The following is a 27,448-nucleotide window of genomic DNA, read 5'->3' on the forward strand; positions in this document are numbered from 1 at the left end:
GATAACTTGGTATTGGCACATGCTCCATCTTTGAATGTATCTGAGTAGTCAAAAGTCCAAATAGTTCAAAACAAAAAGTAATTTTCATGAAGATTAAATACTATAAGATTAAAGCTTTTTTTTTTTTTTTTAAAGCTACTAAGTGTGATGACCGCATATTTAAAATCAGCTGGAGTCAGGAATTCAGGTTATGGGAAAAATATTCAATCTTTATTCTCAGTAGAGGTGAAGAAGGATTGCGATAGCAATATGGGCAGACAAGAAGCCAGCCAGCAGAAGTAAAGGGGGTGTCGCAGGTGAAAGAAAGGGAGGTCGTGATAGCAATGTGAGCAGCTGTGACAAGACGCCAGCCAGCAAGCCTCTCAGCTTCCTTCTCCGCCCCCCTGCTCCACCCACCAAAAACATCATTTCCTATATAACACATCAGACTTGCACAAAGTGTGGGCGGGGGCCATTCTTTCTCCAAGCATATATATTTAATAGAATATGGTCCATTCTATTTAGCCTCACAGCTTGGGACCTCAGTGCATCAACTCAAGCCTCAGCCCATTACAACTAAGTAATTTGAGTTACAAAGTAGCACCTTATTTAGTTTTATGGCTTACTTGGATTAGTTCACAGAGTCCTGAAACCTATTTCATAGAGTGCAATACCCATATATTTCCAGTTCCTCTTGCCCCCATGAAGAATCTTTCAAGCCAGTTCCCTATGAGGAATTTATGGGTCTAAAACTTCTTTTTAGACATCCTAAGTCTTATTCAACTGAAACAATGAAATACTGGGACAAAAGTCTTGTCTTGATCTCTCCAGCCCATCAACTCATGGCTTCCAGAAACAGTGCAGAGAAAGATTTAGAGATTTCCCAACTCCCCATAAGCTAGGATAGCAGCTTGCTTCTAAGTCTGGGGCTCATCTTCATCTAGCCCTGTCACATCCAGAAACTTAAGCCATGGCTTCGATGTTAACTGATCAGTCCAAAAGGATTTAAGTGCCTATTGTGTACCAGCCACTATGCTAAACTCGAGGAATTTGGAGGGGGAAAAAGAATGCCTTCTAACAAAAAAACTGGGCGGGCATCTAAGTAACACATACATATAGGTACAGAATTAGATGGAAGGCCTTAGTACTAAAGGAATTGGAAAAATAGTCTTACACCTCAGCCAATACATAATTGAAAGAGTTTATTAGTTGAAACTAGTGAAACCTACAGCAGTTATGAGCGAAACCTTGAAGAGGCAGAACAGCTCATCCAAAGAAAACAGATGTGAAAAAGTACATTGATGGGAGATAGAATAATGTGTATTAAGAAATGCAAATTGACCAATGTAGTTGAATCAAAGAATTTTAGAAAAGGGAGTAAGATGTAAAATTGGAAAGGTAGGATGGGGCCAGATTACATTCCACTAATCAGTTTAAGAGGGGACCCTGAAACTCTGAAAATCCTTAAAGGAGAAAATCTTCAACTCAAGTGAGGGATCCCACCCCGAAGGACAAACAGTTTCATCTTTGTTATCTGGGTGGGGTTGGCTCAGTCCTAAAACTCATTGAATTCATTTCAAATTCTAGCTCAAGCTGAAACCCAAGCTGCCAACTTGGGACTCCACCCCATGGGTGCCCTTCAGTTAAATCTCTCATAAAAAGAGCCAAACTAAAATCCTCTCTTTGCAGAGGTTCCAAACATGCCAGCCCTATGCTTGGTGTACTAAGGGCCTCTGTCCACTGGAATATTCTTTCCAGTGCCATCCTCTCTTTATCCTCACCTATTTCCCTATCCAGACTTTATGCCTCTCTGTCAGGATTTTTAATCTTACTTCCAATCCCCATAATAAACCTTTTATTAATCTAGGTTTGAGGCCTGTAAAATCTTTCACAGAGAACCTCTGTGCTGCCAAAAGGGAATCCCCCAAACTCCCTACCCTTGCGCCAAATCCCAAGGAGTTGCAGGGGAGCCAAACCTCTCCATTTGGTTCCCCAAACCCCGAACCTTCCATTAGACTTTACCATTTAACTCCCGGTCCACCAGAAACCCTAATCTCATTTTGGTTCCCTAAATCTAAACCTCAGCAAGTTGATGTCGGTTGTCTCTCCTTTCCAATCTATTCTCCATATGGTTATCCAGGGGATTTTAATTCCCCTTGCTAAACAGGCTTCAGTGTCTCTTGGAAGTTGAATGGGCTCCAGAAAGGCCTTTGTCAGTTCTGCATGGGCAGCTGATTGTAGGGGGATGCTGCTGCCCATCCAAGCCAGTTGTAGGAAGTTTGGGAATTGCTGAGTGTTTCAAGTGCTGGGGACAAGCAGAATTGCTTGATTGAAGGGTCATCTACCTTGGGAGGAAACAACTTTTGTTTTATGTGAGGCAAGTTCCCCAGACCAGAGAGAGTTATCTGATGCTTTTTGGTGACTTTTTATGATGACAAAGCTTATTTCTTTAAGAAGTGAATCTGGGTCTCTTGGTAATGCTTACCTATAGAACCTGTTCTCCCACTGCAATTAGAAAGCTGCTGCTGATGACAACTGTGTAATTGTGTATAGGGATATAGATGTGAAGTAGAAATGATTAGATTTGGCAATTGAATATGTGAGGTGAGAGTGAGGGGTCAAAAATGATACTAAGATTGCTAGCTTGGTGATTGGTAATAGGGTGATGCCTTTGACATTGATAAACAACTTTCTAAAATATACAAGTTTCTTTTACTTGGGATGTTATGCCTCAGTTTCCCTAAATTATTCTGCCTCAATCCCCCATTTGCAAAACCCCTCTTCCTGATTATTAGGACTGATAACTTATACTCTACTCTAGGGTTATAAACTAAATATTTAATCTCAGACAAGGGGGAGAGCTTCTATTTCAGACATCCTGGCTCCTAAGTCCTCCTAAGTTATCAAGAATTTATGGTCCTCATCCCCCAATCTGTTGATCGGATTTATGGCCCATTCCTGGAAATTCCCACGAAATTTCTTCTTTAATTAGTAGATTAGAATGATCATTAGCATATTTTATGTAAGTTAGTGTTGAAGTGATTTTATAGTACTTAACAATTGTTTGTACAGTTAAAATATACTTGTCCCAAACCCAAAGATCCCAACTTTTGGGATAAGAATTCATTATTTGACAAAAACTGCTGGGATAACTGGAAATTAGTATGGCAGAAATTAGGCATGGACCCACACTTAACCCTGTACACCAAGATAATATCAAAATGGGTCCATGATTTAGGCATAAAGAACGAGATTATAAATAAATTAGAGGAACATAGGATAGTTTGCCTCTCAGATTTGTGGAGGAGGAAAGAATTTGTGACCAAAGATGAACTAGAGATCATTTATTGATCACAAAATAGAAAATTTTGATTATATCAAATTAAAAAGCCTTTGTACAAACAAAACTAATGCAAACAAGATTAGAAGGGAAGCAACAAACTGGGAAAACATTTTTATAGTTAAAGATTCTGGTAAAGGCCTCATTTCCAAAATATATAGAGAATTGACTCTAACTTATAGTAAATCAAGCCATTCTTCAATTGATAAATGGTCAAAGGATTTGAACGGACAATTTTCAGATGATGAAATTGAAACTATTTCCACTCATGAAAAAGTGTTCCAAATCACTATTGATCAGAGAAATGCAAATTAAGACAACTTTGAGATACCAGTACATACCTGTCAGATTGGCTAAGATGACAGGAAAAAATAATGATGTTAGAGGAGATGCGGGAAAATTGGGACACTGATGCATTGTTGGTGGAGTTGTGAACAAATCCAACCATTCTGGAGAGCAATCTGGAATTATGCCTAAAAAGTTATCAAACTGTGCATACTCTTTGATCTGGCAGTGCTACTACTGGGCTTCTGTCCCAAAGAAATATTGAAGAAGGGAAAGGGACCTGTATGTGCCAAAATGTTTGTGGCAGCCCTGTTTGTAGTGGAAAATGAATGGATGCCCATCAATTGGAGAATGGTTGAGTAAATTGTGGTATATGAATGTTATGGAATATTATTGTTCTGTAAGAAATGACCAGCAGGATGAATACAGAGAGACTAGGAAAGACTTACATGAACTGATGCTAAGTGAAACGAGCAGAACCAGGAGATCATTATACACCTCAACAACGATACTGTTTGAGGATGTATTCTGATGGAAGTGGATTTCTTCACCAAAGAGAAGATCTAATTCAGTTCCAATTGATCAATGGTGGACAGAATCAGCAAAACCCAGAGAAGAACACTGGGAAATGAATGTGATTAGTTTGCATTTTGGTTTTTCTTCCCAGGTTATTTTTACCTTCTGAATCCAATTCTCCCTGTGCAACAAGAGAACTGTTCGGTTCTACACATATATAATGTATCTAGGATATACTGTGACATATTTAACATGTATAGGACTGCTTGTCATCTAGGGGAGGGGGTGGAGGGAGAGAGGGGAAAAATCGGAATAGAAGTGAGTGCAAGGGATAATGTTATAAAAAATTACCCAGGCATATGTTCTGTCAATAAAAAGTTATTTTAAAAATTTTTTTAAAATATACTTGCCCTTATATTTTCCTCATATTTGAAATTGCTATTTTGACCAATTTACTATTGGCATGTTGAAACTCAAACACCCAAGGCTAGTTTTCACTTGGTCAACAATTTAATGCACTTAGGAATACTTCAAGCCTTTGAGAGATGGGCATCCTTCTCTGGGATAAGGAAGTTTCCCTATTGAAGCATAATACTCTAGCTCCCAGAATCCAAAAATAAAAGCATGACATGTTGAATTCTTCTAGCCCCTGAACTCATGAATGGGGATGAGAAGAATAATTTAAATTCCTGAGGGGAGAGATTGAAGTTGGACAAGTGGATGAGAGAAAGGGAGACATGGAACAAAGTCCTCATTGTCCCACCCTGTAGCCACACAAACAGGCCAGAAAGGTCACTTGGGGTGGGTGAGAAGGTTCTGGAAGTTCCTGACAGTTGGAGATGGGAAAGGGTGAAAGAAAGCTCTTGCAAGGGCTTATGGGTAAATTGTCATCATTTGAGTGACAGCCCTATTGCTCTCTCAGGAAGCTGCTTCCTGCTTGGCTCTAACCAGTAAGATCCGACAGAAGGCGGGTCCTGGCAGAAGAGGTCTGGAGCTGCCATTTGAGGACCTGAGGAACCTGGCGAGGGGCACTGAACTGGTGGAAATTGGACTCGAAAGCTGCCAGGGTCTCTTCTGGTGGTGTGATCTGAAGCCTTTCTCTCCTCGCAGGCTTGGGTAGGACGGAGGAATGGCCTTCTGGATCGCCATCTTGGAATCTCTGTGTTTTGAAGGGGAGGGAGGATTGTGTGTAGAAGGATGCTCGTTCATTCTTCCAATTTTCTTTTTTTTTACTAATATACTTTAAAACATTTGATTCAGTTGATATAGGAACTCCTGTCAATGAGAGAGACCCCGTTCTCTCCCTTTATACCTTAGCCTAAAGCTCTAATTTGATCAGTGTGGGGAATGCCCAGTATGGAAATGGAGTGTGGGTACAGAAATGCTAAGTTCCAAAATATTGGGGTTTCACCATTCCCATGCAGCCCACCAAATGTTGGGGAACAAAATTATATCAGGCTTCAAAAGAATCTGTCGTCTTAGACCATCTCTAAATCAAGAGGCAAAGATTTTATTTTGCCATTAAGACGGTGTAAGTTTTAACTAATTAGCTATAACAAGGGGAAAGGCTCCATAAGGCAGGCAGTTCCTAATGAATCCTCAATGCCATAAGGCCAGCTAAATTCTTAAAGAAGTTAGCAGGTTATGCAATAGCAGTTGGGCTAACTTAAAGCAGTTAGTGAGGTACTCATCGGTTTTTTAATAGGAAAAATAACTTCAGGGGATGACATCATAACTTGGCCTTCTGATTGGATACAGTAACTGGGTTCGTGACAATTTTGTCACTGCATGGAATGACAAGGCATTCAAAGGTCTTAAGGAGCTAATTCTGTCAGTGTTCCTCCCTGCTTGCTTCTCCCATTAATGCTTCTCCCTACAGCCCTGAAGCTACCAAGGACCTGAAGTCTTTTTTACTGGCGTCTTATCCACTTCATTAAAACCCCCCCTCCACAGACCAGCAACAACTAGTAACATGTAGTTGGGGAGAAATTGGGGTTAAGTGATTTGCCCAGGGTCAGACAATAGTGTTGGTCAGAGGCAGGACTTGAATTCAGGTTTTCCTGACTCCAAAGACAGATCTCTAATCACTATATTATGACAGTTCTCTGTGTCGGTCTTTGTGAATGGCTGTGACTATAATGAAAGCACAGAATATCAACAATAAAGCTCTCCAAAACACAGTCGGCCAATAGCATTCAAATGATAATGGCTGCTTTGTGTCTATATTCTTTATATGTAATAAACAGAATTGGGAATATATCTTGTCAATTAATAAACCAATATTAAGGGTCTACTCTGACGCCAGGAACAGGGCTAAGCAATTGTCAGGAAAGGAAAGAGGGGTACAAAGATGGAAAAAGTCTCTGCCCTCAAGGAGCTTACAATTCAATAAGGGGAGAGGAAGATGCACAGAAGGAAGCTGAAAAGGAAGGAGTGGGAAATACCCTGAGGCCAGAGGAAGAAACCCAAAGGAGCCCAGCTGGGTAGGAAATGGCTGTGGTAGACACCTTCCTTAAATGGAGGATTGGGAAGAACCCTTTCTGCTCTGCAACCATGAGGACATGAAAGTAACAAGCTTGATATCTTTTAGTATGATGATGTTCCCTGGATGCATGATGGAGAAATCCAGAGAAGTATAGCTGGGTGGGAATTTTTTTTTTTTGGGTGGGAAATTTAAAAAAGGCATATTTATAAACATTTTTCTTGAATGCTTTATATAGCCCTAGAATTTTCTTGATGTTCCCTCTGAATAAGCAGGCCCAAATATGGGTGTTTTCAAGTCTTGGAATTCTATTTGATAAGGAATAAGAAATCTTGAAGTATTTAATGGACCACAGATTTTAGATCTGTAAGGACCTTTTAGGTTGTTCATTCATTTTTCAGTTTTATCTAACTCGAGTTTTCTTGGCAAGACACTGGAATGGTTTGCCATTTTCTTCTCCAACTTATTTTATAGATGAGGAAACTGAGGCAAACAAGGTGAAGTGACATGCTCAGGGTCACACAACTTGGAAGTGTCTGAAGCCAGATTTGAAGTCAGATCTTCCTGGCATGAGGCTGATATTCAATCCACTGCTCCAGAGGCCATCTTGTACAACAACTCATTTTGGAGATAAGGAAACAGGCTCTCAGAGGGAAAATGTCTTGCCCAAAATAACACAGATAATAAATGACAGAACTATTACTTGAAGGCCACATCTGTGCTTATGCCCCGGCATCATGCTGTTGCTTAAGATAATTCACTGTACTTTGTCTTAGATGTATGGCATGTGCCTAGTTTACATGCTTAGGTCTGGGTTTAAGCCAAAGCAAAATTCTCTTGGCAAGGATTGTAAAGATCAGAAACCTGGGTATTTATCAGAAAAGTGTAAATTACTAGAATGGGGCATTTTTCCTGGTAAATAGCCCAATCAGCCTTTTGGCTATCAAAACCTCTGGTCCTGCCTACATTTTTATAGCACTGTAGCTTTAAACCCAATTCTTATGTTTATCTGAATATTACCCAATATGTTCCTACTGCCACTTGTAGAGATTACCAATGACTTATCAGGAAAAAAATTAAAAATATTAAATGAAAAATGAGAACTCTATAGGGTTTACCATCAGGATAGTTCATGCATTTCTAAGAAGACAGCATTTAACTCCATCAAAAATAAAGTGTTGGAGGCAACTAGTTAGTGCAATGCATAGAGCACCAGCCCTGAAGTCAGGACGACCTGAGTTCAAATCTGGTTTCAGACACTTAACACGTCCTGACTTTATGATTCTGGGCAAGTCACTTAATCCCAGTTGCCTCAGCAAATAAATCAAGTGGTACAGATTGCTTGCTATCTTAGGGAGAGAGGAGGGAAGGGAGGAAAGGAGGGAAAGCTGAAACACAAAGTCTTACAAAAATGAATGTTGAAAACTATCTTTACATAAAGAATTTGGAAAATAAAATGCTCTTTTGAAAAATGAAGTGCAAGCAAAGCTTAGAGAAATGTAGGATTCTTGGCTCAGTAAGAAGGTAAATGAAATTCAGTTTTGTGCTGATAGTAACACTCCAAAGTATTTTTACAAAGACCTATGGTGCAGCTCAGCTACTCGGTGCTGATAGAGCCACATTGATTAGTTATAAAGACATGACCTGGAGAGATGAGCTGAACATTTCCATAGCATTATAAACAGATCATCATCAATAAATACTGAAGCCATTAATCGTACATGTAAGGTTGAGGTCAATCCCTCTCTAGCTGAACTTCCAATTGAAGAAAAGGTTTTGAATATCATTCGGCTTTTATGTGGAAAAGCTCCTTATACAGTAAATCCTGCTGATTCTATCCCAGCTGAGATTTACAAGACAGGGGAGTCTACTAAATGTCTAAATGTCTTCAGACAAAAATTGACTGAAATTTTCTGGGTTATATGGCAAGGGAAGATCACACCTAGTCGTTTAAGGATGCCTCCATTTTCCATCTCTGTAAAGGAAAAGGAAATAGGTGTTCTGGAGAGGAGCTGTATGTGTGTCTCTTAGTCATTGCTGGCAAGATTCTTGTCAATCATCCTTAATAGGCTGATCCTTCGCTTGGAAGATAGTCATCTACTCAAGAGCTAATGTAACTTGAGAAATGACCAAGGAATGGTTCATATAGTGTTTGCTGCTCAACAATTCCATAAAATGCAGAGCAGAAAAGATGATCTTAAACAACATTAGTCTACTTGAACAAGACCTTTATTACTGTTCATTGAGAGGGTTGTGGAAAATAATGGCGAAATTTGGTTGCCCAGAATTCATTAGTACATCATTTTCATGATGGCCTGCTTGCCTGGGTTCTGGATTGTTAGTGGACAATGCTCTCAAACTTTCCCAGTCACCAATGGGATGAAACAGGGCTATGTGATTCCTTCCATGCTTTTTAGCATGATGTTTTCAGTAATGTTAGATTTTTTCAACAAAGACAAAAACAGTTCATACTGATGATGAATTATGTAATATGAAAAGGCTATAAAACCAAGACTAAAATGGAAGATAAGTTAGTGCTTGACATTTTGTTTGCACATGGCTGCATTCAATATAGCCTCTAAAGCTGAAATGTAACATAGTATGGATTGATTCTCTGCTTCTTGTGCTAATTTTGGCCTAATATAAAAAAAAATAGAGGTTCTTCATGAGCCAGCACCACATCAATATATGGAACCATCAGTTATTGCAAATGGAGAAATTTTGAATGCTGGGGAAAAGTTCAATTACCTTGGTGTATACTTTCCTAGGATATACACATGATAATACTAAGGTCAGTGCACAAATTGCCAAAGCTAGCTCAGTGTTTAGGAGGCTCCAAAGGAAAGTGTCAGAGAAAAGAGATATTAGACTGCCTACCAAACTGAAGGTGCTGACCTCATTGTTGTGTGCCTGTGAAACCGAGACAGTCTATTATGGTCATGCCAGGAAACAGAATGGCTTCCATTTGAATTATTCCAATTTAAGTCCATTTGAATCAGGAAGATTCTGAAGATACTTGGCAAGATAAGGTACAGGACACTGAGGTCCTTTCTTAAACTGAATTGCCAGGCAACCAAACCATACTGCAGAGAGCACAACTCAGATGGGCTGGCCAGGTTGTTTGAATGCCAAAAGCCTATTTGCCTCCAAGACTACTTTTTGGAGAAGTCAATACCAGGCTAGTACTGACATGGAGGTCATAAAGAGCAATACGAGGATACTCTCAAGGTCTCTCTGAAGAATTCTGGAAATGATTGTGAGACATGGAAGACACTGGCACAGAACTGCCCACCATGGCGTGCTATGGGCAAAGCCACGTGCAGAAGCACAAAAGAAATGTGAGACGTCCATCTTTAGAGACATCTAAATGTCCATGTTGACTATTTGTACTGACCTATAGTGGAGCCTTCCCACTTCATTATCAGTTTGATGAGCCATAATTGGAGACATTGTTCCATGATCCTTACATAGCAACATCATTTTGATCCTCTGTGAGAACAAAGGACAACAACCAATCAGTTTTGTTAAAAGCTACATAAAATTACAAAGTAAGCCAATGTTATTACAATATAGTCATCAGAATATTTTAAAAAAACAAGTCATGGATTCCAGAATGGGAAACTTTGATTTAGATGTATCAGGCTCGGTCTCCATGTGAAATAACATGGCAAAAATCCAGATTTCCTTAATGCTCAAGGGATTCTGAGTGTTTTTTGATACCCATTTCAACATTCAGCTTGAAAAAAATTTTTTGGCTTACTTTTGCATCCATCTTTATTTTCCTTTCCAAAGTTGGTGGTACAGTGTGGTTAATTAATCTGTCCAAATATCATTTGGAGTGTGTAAGAAGTGAAACTTAAACCTGGATCCAGTTTTCATGGCCAGTCTCTGTCCTATGTCAGGCTACTACTACTTTTTTTTTTTTAATGGGACTTTATTAACATTCAGGTTATTGGTTAAATTTAATTTTTATTTTATTATCCCTACAATTTAAGAATAATTGGCTATCATCTTTTTGCAAATAATTTTTAACGAATAACTTCATCTTTCTGCCTCAATTTTCCACATGTGAAATGATAATGCTGGTACTTGACAAGATTTCTTTGTTAAGGACTTTAAAAGTTAGTGACTAGTTATAAGGGTCAGCCAAGTCTTCAATCACCTACACACACAAACCAAGAATATGGTTTGCCATCTAATCAAATCATCCACTTTTCTTCTTTCCTGCCATCCAAAATATAATAAAACAATTCTCATGTTCTAGCTGCCATATTTCTGGGCTCCTTAAACTCATTCCAGAAGCCAAAACATGGTCCCAAGCCATTGCAGGAGAGCAGGAATGGATTGGGGTGGAGACCCCAAGAGGATGAAAGAAGGGAAAGGATTTGAAGGAAAGAGACAATTCCCATTTTACCAAGACAATTCCCTTTCTACCTATCGTTGGCCTTGGTTGCCACCTTACCTGGTATAATTTAGGGTCTGACATGCAAAGCCAGGATTACATGCTCTCTACCTCTCCAACACTTTGTCTTAAACTTAGTCACTCCTGGAGCATACCACATTTCAAACCTAGAAAAAGTGGGCTACTGGTAGGATTTTCCAAAAATGAAATCAGATGACCAATCCAAAGCTACTACATGTTTTGAGCAGTCACAGATTTAGAGGCAGCATCCAGCATGCATAGTCCTCACTAATAGGGTAATTTGTTTCTTGAACTTTTGGATCTCTTTACCCAAGATATATTATTCTATTTGTTTTTAGGTTTATTTGGTCTCTCTCCTCCCCCTGCCTTTGGTTGAGGTGATGGAGAGTAAAGACTTGCATTTTACTGAAACTGGATGCTGATTCCTATTTGAGAGTTTCAATAACTACTTAGACCACTAACAGAGCTTCTTTATTCTAGGCTCCTGCCCAAAAAGCATAATCATGAACATTTTGGAACTCATAATGAAAAGGAAAGAAGTAAGTATTGTCATTTTTTTTTACATTAAATAAAGTAAATAGATATTTACAGTAAGAGCATCTTATTGTTTTGTATCATTTAACTTTTTTTTTTTTCATTAGCTTATTCCTTTGATCACATTTGTGAGTTTTGCTGGATGTGGAGCAATTTCAATGGGGTTATATTCCCTTTCCAAAAGTGATGTGATGTAAGTAAAACTGGTGTATTTATAATTGTCATTGGGTTGATTTCTGGATTGTGAAAAGTTGCGGTTTTATGTTTTGTCTTCCCCATTAGAATGAATTTCTTAAAAGGTGAAGTTATCTTACATTTATATTTGTACCCTCATTTTTTGTGTATAGTAATCACTTAATTATTCATTTTTCCATTTTCTAATTCTACAATTAATAATAATTGACTATCATGATCATTCTAGTGTGAGAATAGCCATTTTTTGGACAGAGTTGGGAAAAGTTTTTAAATTCAGAAGGATAAAAAAAAGACATGGAAAAATTCATTAGTTTAATTTTTTATAAGTATTATTTATTCAATGATTCTTCAAATGATATATAATTTTGGATTTCACTTTTCATTTTCTAAACTTAACAAAAGATTTTCCTAAAATACAATCATAAGAATTATATAATCAAATAAAAATTATAATTTCAACAAAAATAATTTTTCCATTTTATTTTTAAACTACTACAAACATCTTTTTTTTTTCTTAATGCTATATATAGCTGCTAGCTGCTAATTGAAATTTATTCTCAGCTAGGGATTTGGTGCTACTATATGACCCCTTTGGAACATGGAAAGGAAGAGACTATGAAAAAACACCCCTTTTCACTGGTTTCCAACTGTTTGTAACTTTATTTTGGGATTTTATTGACAAAGATACCAGAGTCATTTGCTATATCCTTCTCCATTTTTCAGATAAAGAAACTGAAGCAAAAAGGGTAAAGTAACTTGTCCAGGATTACTCGAGCTAGTGTCTAAGGCCAAATTTTAACTCAGGTCTTTCTAATTCTTGGCCCCTTTCTCTTACTTTGTTGTATCCAACTTTGTACTTGGTTTTAACCACCACAGTTTGCTTTGGCTGTTCAGCTAATGGGAGAGAAGGCAAAATATGCTTATTTGGAAGATGAACTAAGTTCTAACTTCCCTTCTTCTCCTTCTACCCCCAGGGGATGGGATAGGTACAGGTGGCAGTCATATCTAGGGTTCTTAGCTAAATAGCTGTGCACACAAAAAGTGCTTAATAAACATTTAGTTGAATCAGAATTTGTGAATCTACCCGTAGTTGTTTCAAGTAACTGATAGTTCTTAACCTGAAGTCAGATCTGTTCAACTAGAGTTATATATTATAGAAAATAGCCTGATGGATATACCCTCTGCCTTTATCCAGTGGCTTAATTTGGCATGAACAGAGATTGTCTGTCTTCTTTTATATCCTAGGGTTTAATTTAGTACCTGGTACATAGTAGGCAATTAATAAATATTTAATTGTCACAATATTATTTAATTTCATATTTTTTTTTAGCATTAACAAGAGAAAAAATCCAGAACCATGGGAAAATGTAAATCCTAACAAGCCTCAAAAGGTACTTATAAAATATCCTATCAACTAATATATGTAATCCAAACTATAGGCATTCTTCTAAGCAAATGGAGTTAATAAATATATGTAACAATATTAAACCCAATATATAACAATAATGAAAATTGAAAGTATAAAAGCCACCACTAGCAAAATTTGGTCATCTGAAATTAACAAATTATTATAAATATATATTAATAAATAATAATAAATACTTTGTTAAATATCAGAATGGGCATATAGGAAAACCATGCTTCATTTATAACTGTCTTGTGCCAGATAATGAATAATGCAAAAAACCTGTACCTGCAACACAGGAAAAAAATCAAGGTAAAGATAAATAATTTTTATAGAGCTTGATAAGGCCTACTTGTCATTTAGTCCACACATTCTACCCTAATTTAGAAGTCATTTCTAAAACTTCCCTGATAGGTTCACCCTATCCTTGAATATTTGTGATAGAGGACACACTACTTCACAAGCTGTTTTATTGTCAAGTAACCAGTGGTTAGAAAGTTGTTGTTGTTGTTGTTTTTAACATGAAACCAAAATCTCTGCCATGTTCCTGTCTACTCTACTATAAAATTAGTGGCACAGAAAATATCTGATTTCTGGTGACATCTCTTCAGATTTAAGATATATCCTCCATTTTAGTATTATTTTCTCTCCATTAAATATCTTGTTCTTGAGATTAACTATTGACCTATTAAAAGAACCAAGATTGCTTCATGATAAGGATTTTCAGATTTCTAATCATTCTGATCTTTTAATATCCTTTTTCAGGGCAAGCTTCCTACTCGCTTAACTCATGACCCATCAAATGTGAAATCAATAAGTGAATACAATTTTCCATTTCCTTGTGTTCCTTAGTATTCATCATATTTGTCTTTTCTTAAAACTCAACAATGTTGTTTAACACCCTCTCCAAAGTAGGACGTCTAGTTGGTACAATGCATAGGATGCTGCTGAGCCTGTATTCAGGAATTCAGAAAGACTTGAGTTCAAATACAACCTCAAACACTGAGCACCTGTATGACCCTGAGCAAATCACTTAATCCTCTTTTGCCTCAGTTCCTTCATCTATAAAGTGGAACTGGAGAAGGAACTACAAATCACTTCAGTAATTTTGCCAAGAAAGCCCCAAATGGGGTTATGAAGAGTTAGTAGCTATGACTGAAGCAACTGAACAATAACATGACAGGCTTCTACTTTCCTCCCCAGTTCTTTGCTAATACAAAAAGGACTTTGTTATTGTCTTTCTTGGGAGGAATAGGCCCAACAGTAGAATTTCTGGGTCCAAATGCATGGACATTTTAGTCGTTTTATGTACATAATTCCAAATTGCTTTCCAGCATGATTAGTGTGGAATGCACAATACATGAAAATGCCAGAAATCAGACCAGCTGCTCTGGCTCTCAGAAATCATGAAAAGTGAAAGTAAGACAAACACACACCCAGCGTAATCCAAAGTAAAGAATAGTAGTAAAAGATGTTTATTATCATTAACTCTACCCTTAAATGCTTTCTAACCACAATGTTGCTAAGGAAACACAAATGAAAACAAAAGTAGATAAATCAGTCAGTGTATGAAGGGACTATGTGAAAGTTGGGTTCAAGGAGAAATTTTAGCATTCTCAGATAAACTGTCTCTAGTCCTATACAGGCAGGTGGCTTATCACTCCTGCAAATCCGTTTCCATTCACTTCAAGCATTTCTACTCCCATACTTCCAGGCCTCCACTGACCAATGAGCAAACTGAAGTGGGAGTTTGTGCGAGGTCAGAATGACATGAGTTACTGCAGCCTGAGTGCAAATTAAGCAAGCAGGAATTCCTGGGAAAGTACAGCTTGGAATATAGCAAATTAGGCACAGGCTAGGCAGGTGTGATTACATCACCAAGCAGGTATGATTATCTGTGAGGTTTAAACTTCCACCAACTGTTTAAACTGTTTAAAGTTCTACCAACAGTGCTTTTGTATGTTTCCACAATGTATCCAATACTGACTTCCCATCTTTTGTCATCTTTTTGCTGGATGTGAGGGAAACAATTCATTATAAAATTTTGCTTTATTTGTATTTCTCATGTTATGATTTGGAGCATTCTTTCTTTAATATAATTGTTTATAGATTGTAATTTTTCTTTTTCTCTTTTCTTTTTTTTTAAAAAGTTTTTTCTTTTTCCAAACACATGCAAAGATAGTTTTCAACATTCACCTTTTTAAAACCTTGTGTCCAATTTTTTTCTCCCTCCCTTCTTTTTTCCCTCTCCCACAAATCCTTCTTTTTTCCCCTCTCCCACAGACAGCAAGCAATCCACTATAGGTTAAACATGAAATTCTTCTAAGCATATTTCCATATTCATTATGCTATGCAAGGAAAATCAGATCAAATAGGAAAAAAAAAAGGAAGAAAAAATAAACAAATGACATCCCCCCAAAATAAAAATACTATGTTCTGCTCCACATTCAGTTTCCATAGTTCTCTATGCAATTTTTCTTTTGAGAACTGTTCATTTCATAATCTTTTGACCATTTAGAACATGGCTTTTGATCTTAGACATTTCTATTAGTTGCGTATATATCTTGGATGTGAGAACATTATCAGAGATACTTAATATTTTCCCCAGCATCACTTTTTATGGTAAACTTAATATCAACAAATAAGTGAATGAAACCATGATCTCACTAAATATTCCTTCCACTGATACAAATTGTAAGTTAAGTAAAATCTTTGCTGACTAAAATATGTACTCCTGCAGTTTGTCAAATTTATCAAATTGTGGCCCAGAATGATTGCACTAATTTATGGGTTCATTCATAATATGATACTTTCTCAACATTTCATCTCCTTTGGAGCATTTGCTTTCCTGGCAGCAACATTAATTCCTTAATTTGATTCCTTAAATTTCTAAATTAAAATTCAGCTCTTTTTCAAATGAATTTTTTAAGTGGTCTCTTCCATCATTGGAGCTCTACAGTGATAAATTGAAGTACTAGATTTTACTATGTTCCTGTTAAGTTTCATCTTGTTCAAGTCATCTTGTAAATACTAATTCTATCATACCAAATGAATTATCTCTCTTACTCTGATTGGATTTGCAGACTTTTATCTTTTCATCATTGCCAAGGAATAGAATGAAGATTTTTTTTTCTTGGCAGATCACTTGAAAACTTCCCAGTTTTATATTTAATCCATTATTAAAATTGTTTAGGACCACTCATCCAGCTATCAAGTTACTAAACTCTATTACCATCTTCCTGACATTTCTCTTTTGTCAACAAGGATATGGACCAAAATGTCTTGGTGAAGTCTAATTTTCCAGGGATTTAGTAACTCTTTCAGGAAAGGAAATGAAATTAGTTTGTCATGACAGTTCTGAATGAACTCATAGTAGCTGGTACTGTCTTAAGTGCACACCTGTCAAGTACTTAATAATATTTGTTGTAGAATGTTGCAAGAAAGTGATATTTTTATTGTCTAGCCTTTTCAATTTTGTCCAATTCTCCAAGACTCGATTTGGAGTTTGCTTGGCAAAGATATATAAGTGGCCATTTCCTTCTTTAGCTTATCTGACTGATGAAGGAAATGAGGTAAACAGGATTAAATTTGCCCAGAGTCACATAGCTAGTATTTGAGGCTACATTTGAATTCAAGTTTTCCTGATTCCAGGCCCAAACTCTTATCTACTGTACACTAAGCTATCTGATATTAGGTGTATCAATTATATTTCCTTAATTTTATCTCTTTCTCCCTCTCCACTCATGTCTATAGTTTTTAGGTGAAACACTATTTTTCTGTGACTTCGTAGAAAATACTAATGTTGTTTTTATGTTTCCAAGTTCTTTGAATTATCCTGATATATATAATTCATCTATGCCAAGGATTCTTTTTTTTTTTAATAATTGCTTTTTATTTTCAAAATACATGTAAAGATAGTTTTCATCAGTTTAGTGGATAGAGCACTAGCCCTGAAGTCAGGAGGACTTGAGTCCAAATGTGACTTCAGACATTTAACATATCCTAGTTATGTGACCCTGGGCAAGTCATTTAACCCCAATTGCCTCAGGGGGGAAAAATAGTTTTCACCATTTACCCTTGCAAAACCTTGTGTTCCAAATGTTTCTCCCTCCCCTCTACCCTTCCCTTAAACAACAAGCAATCCAATATCGATTAAGCATGTATAAATCTTCTAAACATATTTCCACATTGATCATGCTGCACAAGAAAAATCAGATCAAAAAGGAAAAAAAAAAAAAAAGAAAAACAATAGCAAGCAAAAAACAACAAAAAAGGTGCCAATACTATGTTATGATCCACATTCAGTCCCCATAATCTTCTTTCTGAATACAGATGGCTCTCTCCATCACAACTCATTGGAACTGATCTGAATCACCTCACTATTGAAAAGATAAGCCAAAGATTCTTTCCTAGGGAGTATAAGCTTGTCTTTATAGATATATTTATGTGTAGGGAGAAACAGACAGATACAGAGATATAGAGAACTATATCACAGTATACCTGGTTTCCATATATTTTATTTTACATATTTAAAAACATTATTCTGAGAAGAGATCCACAGACATCACCAAAGGGGTTCATGTCACCAAAAAAATATCAAGAACGTATTTCTTCATCAAAGATGTTAACTTATTTTAAAGCATTTTCCATTTAATTTGTGTTGAGCTCTTTCTCCAAACCATTTTTGTTTAACCCTTTAAAGATTGTTCCTTTAATGAAGCAAACAAGCAAGAGATTTGAGGGATTCCAATTTCAGTCAATTGCTAACATTACTATTATTGTCCCAAGCACTGAACTTCTATCTTCTCTGTTCTTCCAGACATATCTTTTATATGAAGCTCTTTTTAATTATCTTTATTTCTTTTTCTTTCTCTCTTTCTAGATCATTACAAATACTGGATTTCTTTTTTGAATATATTATTACTTCTCTGTGCAGTGCTTAAGTACAATGACAACACATGCTGTTGAATGAAAAAACTAATTTCTTATTTTAGAGTTTCTTTAACATAATGTTTTGTGTGACCTTTTCTTGGTAGCTTATCACAATTAACCAGAAGTGGAGGCCTGTTGAAGAATTACAAAAGGTCAGGAAATTGACCAAGTGATATGATTGTCCTTGCAAAGTATACTTTCTGAATCTAGCAGCAACATCTCTGCACAGACTAGACTACTGGAACCAGTGTGTGGAAGTGCTTCTGCTGTATTTTGGGATCTCCCTGCATTTGAGGGTTCTGAATGAGAAAATTCCATTTTGCCCTAAAAGTGGAAAGCCTAACAAAATCCATTTAGTCCAAAAATAAAATTCTCATATTTGGTGTCTTGTAAAGTTGAATTTTAGTTCATTAAAGTATTCATGAAAAAGAACTGTTGAGTGCATTTGTACCTATGTATTTTTTCCATTAAATTGAATATGTAAAATGATTTGTAAATTACATTTTATAATAAAGTGATATAATGTTGTTTTTTGCAAAGATTAGATACATATTTATTTCATTGCTGATCAGAAATCAGAAAACTAATGATAAATGTATATGTAGCTTTATGATATGAATTTTCATATTTGAAATGAATTTAATAAAATTTAAGTACTTTTTACTCACATCTTTTCCACAGTTAATGCCAATAGGCAAAAATTATTCATTGCATCTAGTTCTTGTTAATTCTGTACTTTAAGGATCTTTTATTTCATTGGAGTGCATGCTTATTACTTTGCTAATAATATATCACAACTACTCTGAAGATGATTTTAATGAATAATGGAAGCCAAAAAAAACCATTCCCAGCTTCCTTATGGTTTAGTGGATAGTTTTAGTAAATAGTGAAGGCTCCCAATCCCCTCAAAATCATCACCTGTTGATCAAACTTTTGGTAAGGAGCTGCATAGAATATAGATTGATTTTTAAAAGGCAGACATCTTATCACCAGGCCCTAAAGGAAGAGGTTTTTCCAGCTTCTATTTGGCAAAAACATCAACCCAAAATCACTTCCAGCTTCTTTCCCTATTTCCATTTTCAGAGTATGCCCTTAAATAGGTGATGTCGTTAATAAGAATCTTCTACATTCAGTGATGTGGTAGAAATAAGCTGAATAAATAAAAATAGTATAGTACAGTAAAAGTACTGTTGGCTTTCAGAATTTTATGACTTGGGAGAAATTGTCATTTTGCCATTTACTAGTCATGTGATCCGGGGCAAGTCATTTAATCTCTCTAGGTCTCAATTTGATCAAAAGTGAGTATCCCCCTTCATGAGAACAAGTTTTTTTTTGTTTGTTTGTTTAATTAGGTTTATTTAGCATTTTATTTATCCCAATCAAAGTTAAAAACAATTTTCAACATTTGTTTCTAAAACTTTTTGAGTTCCAAATTCTCTCCCTTCCTCTCCAACTCACCTCATTGAGAAGGCAGGCAATAAGATAGTTATACATGTGTAGTGATGAAAACATTTCCGTAGTAGTCATGTGGTAAAAGAAAAGATTCCCCCCCCCCAAAAAAAAAAAAAAAAACCCAAACACCTTTTTAAAGTATGTTTCAATCTGTATTCAGACACCATCAGGAGAACATTTTTCATCATTCTCACAGCCAGAACAAGTGATTTCAAGGCCTGGAAGGCTAAAAGAGACTGCTGTTGCTATCTCAGAATAGGATGCAACCCTCAGCTCTGGCCGGGGCATTGATCTCCATAACTGAGGAGAGAGTTCCATATCAATAGGTTTTGGGATTCTGGTTCCAAAGGAAATGAAACAAGATTTAAAAAATTCATCAAAGAGCATATGAATGAGAAATGGAAAATATTTATGGAATGTAGGCAATTGAATTGCAAAGCTGGTAGGAAGTTGGGGTGGAATTGCCAGTCAAACTTTTTTTATTATATAATATATATTGTATGTATACAAAATTGTATATATATACATATATACAATATACAATAAACATTAAGCACCTACTAAAGTGCGAACGCGAGCTAAGAGCTAGAGATACATATAGCACTCCCTTTTCCTCCCCCAAAAAAGAAAAAGTTAAAGACAATACCTGTTCTCAAGGTTTAAGGAGGGGAACCATCATATAAAAGGAAGCTGAAAAGCAGGGAAAGGGGAAGAAAAGGTATCTGATACAGGAACATATAGGAAAAGTAAAGTTGGAAGATAGTTCAGCCAGATGAAAAGTCCTGAATTGTAATCCCTCAAATGGAGATTTGGGGATTCATAGTTCCCTCCTATAATCAGAGGGACAAAGGCTGATAATGATATGGAATCTCAAGGCTGATTGGATCTTGGAAAACAATGAAGTTTTTCCCAATGAGGCAACCGAAATCAATAAACTAAGCACTATGTGCTTGCCTAATGCAGAGCACTAGCCATACAAAAAGTGGCAAAAGACAATCCCAGACTTCAAGGAGCTTATTATAATCAACAGGGGAGAAAACCTGCAAAGTATGTGTATATATATACACACATAAGTTATATATATATATATACATACACATAAGTAATACATATTGTATATATATACAAAGCAAACTACATAAAGGATAAATGGGAAACAAACAGGGAAGGCATTGGAATTTTATGGAGGTGGGGAAGATTTCCTATAGAAGGTGAGATTTTAGCTGGACTTCAAGGAAACCAGAGAAGTTAAGAATCAGAGAGGACAAGGCAGAGCATTCCAGCCATGGAATTTAGCCAGTAACAGCCAGGAGACAATGTCACTGATTTGAAAAGTCAGTGTAAGGAGATTGGAAAGAGGTGGGGGCTAGGTAATGAAGAACTTAGACTACCACACCAAAAACACTTAAATGTCTCATCTTTGGGCATTTTCTCTTGCTTCTCTCAATTCCCAGAACACTCTCCCTCCTCCCTTCTCAAATATTGACTTCCTTTGGCTTCTTGTAATTCCCAACCTAAAAGCCTATCATCTATAGGAAGCTTTTCCCAACTCCTCTTAATTCCAGCGCCTTCCCTCGCTTAATTCTTCCCCATTCATCCTTTGTCTATATTTGTTTGGTTGGTTGTCTCACTTATTAGACTGTCGACTTATTGAAGACAGAGATGATCTTTCGCTTTCTTTTTCTTTCTTTCTCTTTCTTTCTCTTTCTTTTTCTTTCTTTCTCTCTTTCTTTCTCTTTTTTTCTTTCTCTCTTTCTTTCTTTCTTTCTCTCTTTCTTTCTCTTTCTTTCTTTCTCTCTTTCTTTCTCTTTCTTTCTTTCTCTCTTTCTTTCTCTTTCTTTCTTTCTCTCTTTCTTTCTTTCTTTCTTTTTTTTTTTTTATCCGCAGCTCTCATTCCAGTGTCTGGCTTTTGACAAATTGATAGACTGGCCGGATTCCTCTGGCTTCACATGGAACTGTCTAAGCGCATCGCCCACCTTCCCTCTTTTCCCCTGTACAATATAATAAAAACAATTCTCGCGTTCCCGCCGCTCTCTGCTGGGCTCCTTAAATTCATTCCAGAAGCCAAAGCACCGATGCCCAGACTTTGAGCGGGCGCGCGCCGGAGAGAGTTGGAGGATGGAGTTTGGGAAGAGAGAGGGAGGGAAGGAGGCTTGAGGGAGAACCACCTGTCGCCTTTACCAGGCGCTCGCTTGCGGCTCACCTGGCATTATTCAGTCTCCAGCAGGAGGCGCGAGGATTACATTTGGGATCTCCCTCTCCAACACTTAACCTAAATAATTACGCCCAAACACTCAAAAACTTAAACAATGTCCGGGAGGAGGAGAAGGGGAAGGGCCCTTTAGGAAAGGAAATTAAGTGACCGACCTATGTCTACGTGACTTGGATTTCGGCCAGCCTTCTTCCGGGGCGTAATTTTCGGTATATAAAGTTAAGCGGCAGCAAGCCTCTCTAATAATAGTTCTCAGCTGTAGCGAGACCTGCTCAAAGACCAGCCCCTTCTCTCCGGTAGGAAAAGATTGGTTCGCTTTATCCATTTTCAACTGCACCTGGAAATCTTAAATCTTTTTTTTTTTTTTTTTTTTTTTTTTTTTTTTGTGGCGTGGGATTGGGATAATAACTGCACTTGACGGGCACTGGACGCAGATGCTTATTTGGGGGTATCGATGACTGACTTGACCAATAACTAGGCTTCTTTATTTCAGACTGCCATTCCAAAAGTCGCAATCATGAACTTCTTACAATTCCTCATGAAGAAGAAAGAAGTAAGTATTAGCATTTTAAAAAATTATTACAATTAGTAAAGTTTATTATTCTGTATTATTTAAGATTTCAAAGTCATCTGAAGATATTTCTTTTCAATATTTTTTACATTAGCTTATTCCTTTGATCACATTTATAAGTATTGCTGGAGTGGGAGCAGTTTCTATGTCCATGTACTCCTTTTTCAAAAGTGATGTGATGTAAGTACAACGGGGAAGAGAATTATTGGTTGGCTTTAGGGTGGTAGATGAATTGTGAAAAGCTGCCCCAAGTTTGTGTTGTCTCCCGTATTAGAAAGTGAGTTTTTTTCGAGTTGGGAATGCCTTACTTTTGCATATATATTTTCAGCAGTTTGCATATAGTAATATCTTAAAGCTTCAATCATTCATTCTTGTGTGAGAGTTTCTGGACATGGAGTCAAAGCTGGAAAAATCGTTCAATTCATAAGAATTTTTAAAAATTGATATCGAGAAATTAGTTTAACTTTTTATAAATCTCTTATAGTCTATGATTTATGGTATACAATTTTGAATTTCACTTTTCAATTTCTAAAAATGCAAGTTAAAATGCAAAAAATACAATATTAAGAACTGCAAAATCAAATAAAAATAAAAATTGATTTCAATTCTAAGGTATTGTTCCATTTTATTCTCAGCTTGGGCTTGGTGCTGTTATATATGTCCCCTTTGGAATGTACTTTGCTTTATTGCTAGTGCTTGGTTTTAAACTACCAATAATCTGTAGAGCTGATCTGAGAAAGGGAAAACTGCTTCTTAAAGGAACAAACTTAGTTTTTGCTGCTACCCAGGAGACTAGGATAGGAATTGCCGAGGGTACTTAGTTAAATTTCTAGCTGAATTGAAATGTGTGACTGCTTACTTTTCAAATATCTTGGTAGTTGGAAGTCAATTCCATGAATTACAGTTATAGGATAGATTAAATGGATGGATCTTCACAATGTGGAAAGAGTTTCACTTACACAAAGTAAAACTTTGTGAATTTTAAATTTAAAATCTTGATTATGATGTCACAATATTACTAATGTCAAAATTATTTTTTAGTGTTAACAGATGGCAAAATCCAGAACCTTGGGAAAATGTGAATCCTAGCAAGCCTCAAAAGGTACTGATAAAATAACCTGACAAAGTTAGGCCCAAACTATAGGAATTTTTCTGAGCAAACTTAAGTAATGATACAATTCAGAAATGTATATTACAACTGTCTTGTGCCAAATAATGAATAATGCAATATAGTCGTAACTCCTACCACATAGGAAAAACATGAATATTCTTGTGCTGATAAATGAATTCTATAAGAGTTGAGACTTTAGGTGTCAGTTAATCCAATTTGAGAGAAATCCTTTCTAAAGTTTTTCTTGACTGGTCATTATCCAATTTTTTGAATACTTGTAGTAGGAAATCTTATTACTTCACAAGAATAGATTTTTCTGTTACTCTTGTTTCTTTATTCTGGTTTCCTCTTTTCCATTCCTTGAATCTCTTGGTCTGCCACATTCTAAAAGGTCGCATTATTCCATTCATTTGGAATTGTCTTCTCTTTATTCAGAAAGGGTTTAGATTTCATTAGAGGGAGGAATTCTTGGTTATTCCTGGTAGAAACCTCCTTGAGGCAGGGAATGACCTAGGAAAGAAATCAAGCAGTGACTATCAGTTTGGACCATGGATACCAAACTGTAATATTTGGTTAAGTTTTCTTTGATCAAGATTTCTATAAACTTCATATTTCAATGGGAAAGGGCTGTTGAAAAATATGTGGATCATGCTACACATTTCTCTCAATTAAAAATGGGTTGAATGGGGCAGGGGGGAAGATTGTTTCTGGACTACTTAAGACTAAATGCTAGGTACATTATGAGTGATTATGCAGCATAAGGTGTGAATTGCATTGTTACTTTTTTTTACCTTGCTATAGTCTTGATTTATTTTTTTTTTTGGTTCTATTGACTGCTTTTTGCATCAATTGATATTATTTACTGTATTCATCCGTTTCATTATCATTAAGAATTAAGATAAAGCACATCAAGGAAGTCGATGAAAAAAGTTAAGAAAGTTGGTCTAGTAGTACTAGATTTCAAATCATATTACAGAGCAGTAATCATCAATTTGGTATTGGCTAAAAAAGATTAAATCAGTGAAATACATAAGTAAAATATAAAGTTATATGCCATCTATATAGCTATAGATGGTAATCTAGTGAACTCAAAGATCTAAGCTTTTGAAGTAAAAATTCATTATTTGACAAAAATTGCTAGGAAAACTCAAAAGGCAGTTTGGTAGAAATGAAGCATAGATCAATGTCCCATATTGTGTAGAAAAATAAGGTGAAAATGGGTGCAAAATATAGGTGATAAAGAATGATATTACCAAAAGTAGGAAAGCATGGAAAATTTTACTTGTCATTTATATGGAATAAGGAAGACTTTATGATAAAGAGGATCATAGGAAATGAAATGGAGAATTCTGATTATATGAAATTTAAAAGGATTTGCACAAACAGAATCAATGTTCCAAAATTGGAAGGAAAGAAGAAAATCAAGGGGCAGGAGAAATTGACAGCAAATTTCTCAAGAAAATAAATAAAATTTGTAAGATGAACCATTTTCCAATTGATAAAACGGTCAAAAAATAGAATTTGGCAGTTTTCAGAAGAAATTAGTTATAATTTTATAAAGCCAATCAGATTGGCCAACATAACAGAAAAGGAAAATCTGAAATGATGAAAGGGATGTGGAAAAACAAGTACACTAATGTAGTGTTGAGTAGAGTTGTGAACTGGTCCAAATATTCTAAAAAAGAATTTGAAACTATTCCCAACAGATTATAGAACTTAATATTGGGTCAAAGGATATATACTAACAGTACTAGGTCTGTGTCCCAAAGATATCAAAGGAACAGATCCTATATGTAGAAAAATACTTGTAGCAAGTCTTTATGGTGGCAAAGAATTCAAAATTGAAAGAATGCCTGTCAATTAGGGAATGACAGAAAATTGTATGATTCTGTGATGGAATATTATTAGTCTATAAAAAATAATGAAGGAGGTGGTTTAAAAAAAAAAAAAGACTTCTATGAAAAAGTAATTTGAATAGAACCAAGAAAATATATTAGAAGTAACAGGAATTTTAACTATCTCTTAGTTCAAGGGTTCTCAAACTTTTTAAATAGGGGGCCAGTTCACTGTCCCTCAGACTGTTGCAGGGCCGGACTATAGTAAAAACAAAAACTTTGTTTTGTGGGCCTTTAAATAAACTTCATAGCCCTGGGTGAGGGGGGTTAAAATGTCCTCAGCTGCTGCATCTGGCCCGCTGGCCATAGTTTGAAGACCCCTGTGACTAGTTGATAGAGATTCACTTTATTTCCATTCTTTGCCAATACAAAAAGGGCTGCTATGAATATTGTGGTACCCAAGAGGCATTTGTTTTTATCATTGTTGTCTCTGGGGCCCAATAGTAAAGTGTATGGAATACTCAAGCAATGGAACTAAAATTTTGCTTTCATTGCTCATGTTACTGAGAACTTTTTTTTTCCTGTAACTGTTTTCATGAATCTAAGTTCTTTAATGCCTTACCTTAGAGAATGTGAATGTATCTAAACACCACACATACCCCAAATATATATAATATATATAATTATCAGATGGTAATTTCTTTTAAAGCTCTTTCTGAAATAATGTGTATGTGTTGTTTTGTTTTTTTTATAGCTTGTCACAATTAACCAAAGATGGGAACCTATTGAAGAGTTGCAGACTGTCAAAAAGATGACCAAATGAAGAGTTTTCCTTCTAAATCACACTCTGAATATAGTGGAAACATTTCTGCACAAACTAGACTGCTGAAACCAGTGTGCAGAATTGCTTCTGCTACATTTTTAGTATCTCCCTACACTTATGGGCTGTACATAGGAAATTCCAATTTGCCCCAGAAGTGGCAAGCAAGTCGGTCCAAAAAAATCCTCATATTTGCTGTCTTGTAAAGGTGAATTTTATATCATGTATGTAGCTCATTACAAGTATTTATGAAGATTTTTTTTTTTGCAAGCATTTGTACTTAAGTGTTCTTTTGGTGGCAAAAGTATAATTGTTTGTAAGAAATTATCCAAGTAGACAATCTAAAATGCTGCTCTACAATTTGAATTTTCATTTTCTTAAATAAGAACTTTTCACACCTTTCTAGTTGGAATGTAAAGATTATTACATACACTCTAATAGAGCTATTACATAACTTTATTTTGGGGATCTTTGATTTTGTTGGGGTCTGTACAGACATACCTTAGAAATTGGTTCAGAAGTTCCAGACTACTGCAATAAAAGCAAATATCTCAAAGCAAGTCACATAAATTTTTAGTTTAGTTTTTTCAATGTGTGCAAATTTTTTTAAGATCACCATAACAGCTATAATAATGAAAAAAGTTTGAAACAATGCTAAAATTACCAAAACGTGACATAGACACCTTCGCAGCTTCTACATGACATTGCCTTCAAGAACACAGGGTCACTTCCAACTCCTTAACCTACATCTATTTATCAGAGTTTAGTCTTGCATAGAAACTTCATTATTACAGATTAAGTTATAGTACTTACTACAGAAAGAGTTTTGACCCTTGAAATCTCAGGACCTGGGGGAAATTCTAACTGCCAAAAGGTTCTACTGGCTCCTTGTTTTCAGGATCAATTACAAAATGCGTTATAAGCTCATCTGGTCTCCTACCTTTCCAGTCTTATACACTCTTCTCACTCATCTCCTTGCTCACTCATCTCCTTGCTGTTCTCCAAATGATATTCCATCTCAATGCTGGACATTTATGCTTTTCCTCCTTATCTCTCTCCTGGCTTCTTTTAAGTTTCAAGTAAAATCCCATCTACAGGAAAACTTTCCCAACTTCTCAATTCTAGTTCTTTCCCTTTCGATCATCCATAGCTTGTTTGTACATATTTGTTTGCTTGTCTCACCCATTAAATTGTGAGTTCATGCAAGGCAGGAGCTATCTTTGGTTCCTTTGCCTCTTATCTCCATCACTTAATGCATTATCTGCCATATAGTAGGTGCTTAACAAATGTATATTTGCCCTGTGTTAGTTTTTTTTTTTTGTTTGTTTCATTTCAGGGGGAGGCAACTGGGATAAG

General features: G+C 36.1%; 2 protein-coding genes across 2 annotated transcripts; both read left to right on the top strand.

Moving 5' to 3' along the window:
* The first annotated feature begins 11,371 nt into the window (after window positions 1–11,371).
* On the top strand, window positions 11,372–18,556 carry LOC127546271 (normal mucosa of esophagus-specific gene 1 protein-like). Its single transcript, XM_051973477.1, has 4 exons — window positions 11,372–11,564; window positions 11,667–11,752; window positions 13,085–13,145; window positions 18,196–18,556. Exons 1-4 carry the CDS (start codon window positions 11,529–11,531, stop codon window positions 18,262–18,264), a joined length of 252 nt encoding a protein of 83 aa, XP_051829437.1. The 5' UTR covers window positions 11,372–11,528; the 3' UTR covers window positions 18,265–18,556.
* A 3,362-nt stretch (window positions 18,557–21,918) lies between these two features.
* On the top strand, window positions 21,919–26,652 carry LOC127549342 (normal mucosa of esophagus-specific gene 1 protein-like). The gene is made up of 5 exons (XM_051977263.1): window positions 21,919–22,051; window positions 22,249–22,308; window positions 22,421–22,506; window positions 23,368–23,428; window positions 26,027–26,652. The coding sequence occupies exons 2-5, from the start codon at window positions 22,273–22,275 to the stop codon at window positions 26,093–26,095; spliced, it is 252 nt and encodes an 83-aa protein (XP_051833223.1). The 5' UTR covers window positions 21,919–22,051; window positions 22,249–22,272; the 3' UTR covers window positions 26,096–26,652.
* The last annotated feature ends 796 nt before the right edge of the window (window positions 26,653–27,448 follow it).

The sequence above is a fragment of the Antechinus flavipes genome, chromosome 2 (assembly GCF_016432865.1).
Source record: "Antechinus flavipes isolate AdamAnt ecotype Samford, QLD, Australia chromosome 2, AdamAnt_v2, whole genome shotgun sequence".
NCBI classification, from domain to species: Eukaryota; Metazoa; Chordata; class Mammalia; order Dasyuromorphia; family Dasyuridae; genus Antechinus; species Antechinus flavipes.